Below are 522 nucleotides of genomic sequence, written 5' to 3' on the forward strand. Positions count from 1 at the left end.
CGCGGAGCTGCTGCAGCACGTGGAGCAGCTGCTGCAGTAGGTGTCTCCTTTTTATTTTTTTTTAATTGTCTCCTTTTGTCTCCTCATCTGTCTCCTTTTGTTTTGGTATTTGTTTTTGTCTCCTTCTCTCTACCTCTTTATTTGTCTCCTTCTGTGTCTTTTGCTGTCTCCTTTTGTCTCTTTTTTTGTCTCCTTTTGTTTTTCTCTTTATCTGTCTCCTTCTGTCTCCTTATCTGTCTCCTCATCGTCAGCTGCTGCTGCTCTTACTGCTGCTGCTGCTGTTGCTGTTGCTGCTGCTGTTGCTGCTGCTGCTGTCCTTACTCTTGCCACTGCTGCTGCTGCTGTTACTGCTGCTGCTGTTGCTGCTGCTGTTGCTGCTGCTGTTGCTGCTGCTGTTGCTGCTGCTGTTGCTGCTGCTACCGTTGCTACTGCTGCTGCTACTGTTGCTGCTGCTGCTCTTACTGCTGCAACGTTTCCTGCTGCTGCTACTGCTGCTGTTGCTGCTGCTGCTGTTGCTGTCGC

At 49.6% G+C, this 522-nt stretch overlaps 1 protein-coding gene across 1 annotated transcript in view; it reads right to left on the reverse strand.

Annotated features, from left to right (window-relative positions):
- Nucleotides 1-207: 207 nt before the first annotated feature.
- Nucleotides 208-522, reverse strand: part of EMH_0079760 (uncharacterized protein) — a gene marked incomplete at both ends in the record, with an annotated part of 2,656 nt that continues 2,341 nt past the window's right edge. The window contains one exon of the mRNA XM_013500166.1: nt 208-515. Within this exon, the coding sequence (XP_013355620.1) occupies nt 208-515 (308 nt within the window). The remainder of the gene's footprint in view (nt 516-522) is intronic.

Source organism: Eimeria mitis, genomic scaffold (assembly GCF_000499745.2).
Source record: "Eimeria mitis Houghton genomic scaffold, Emh_scaff5093, whole genome shotgun sequence".
Taxonomy (NCBI): domain Eukaryota; phylum Apicomplexa; class Conoidasida; order Eucoccidiorida; family Eimeriidae; genus Eimeria; species Eimeria mitis.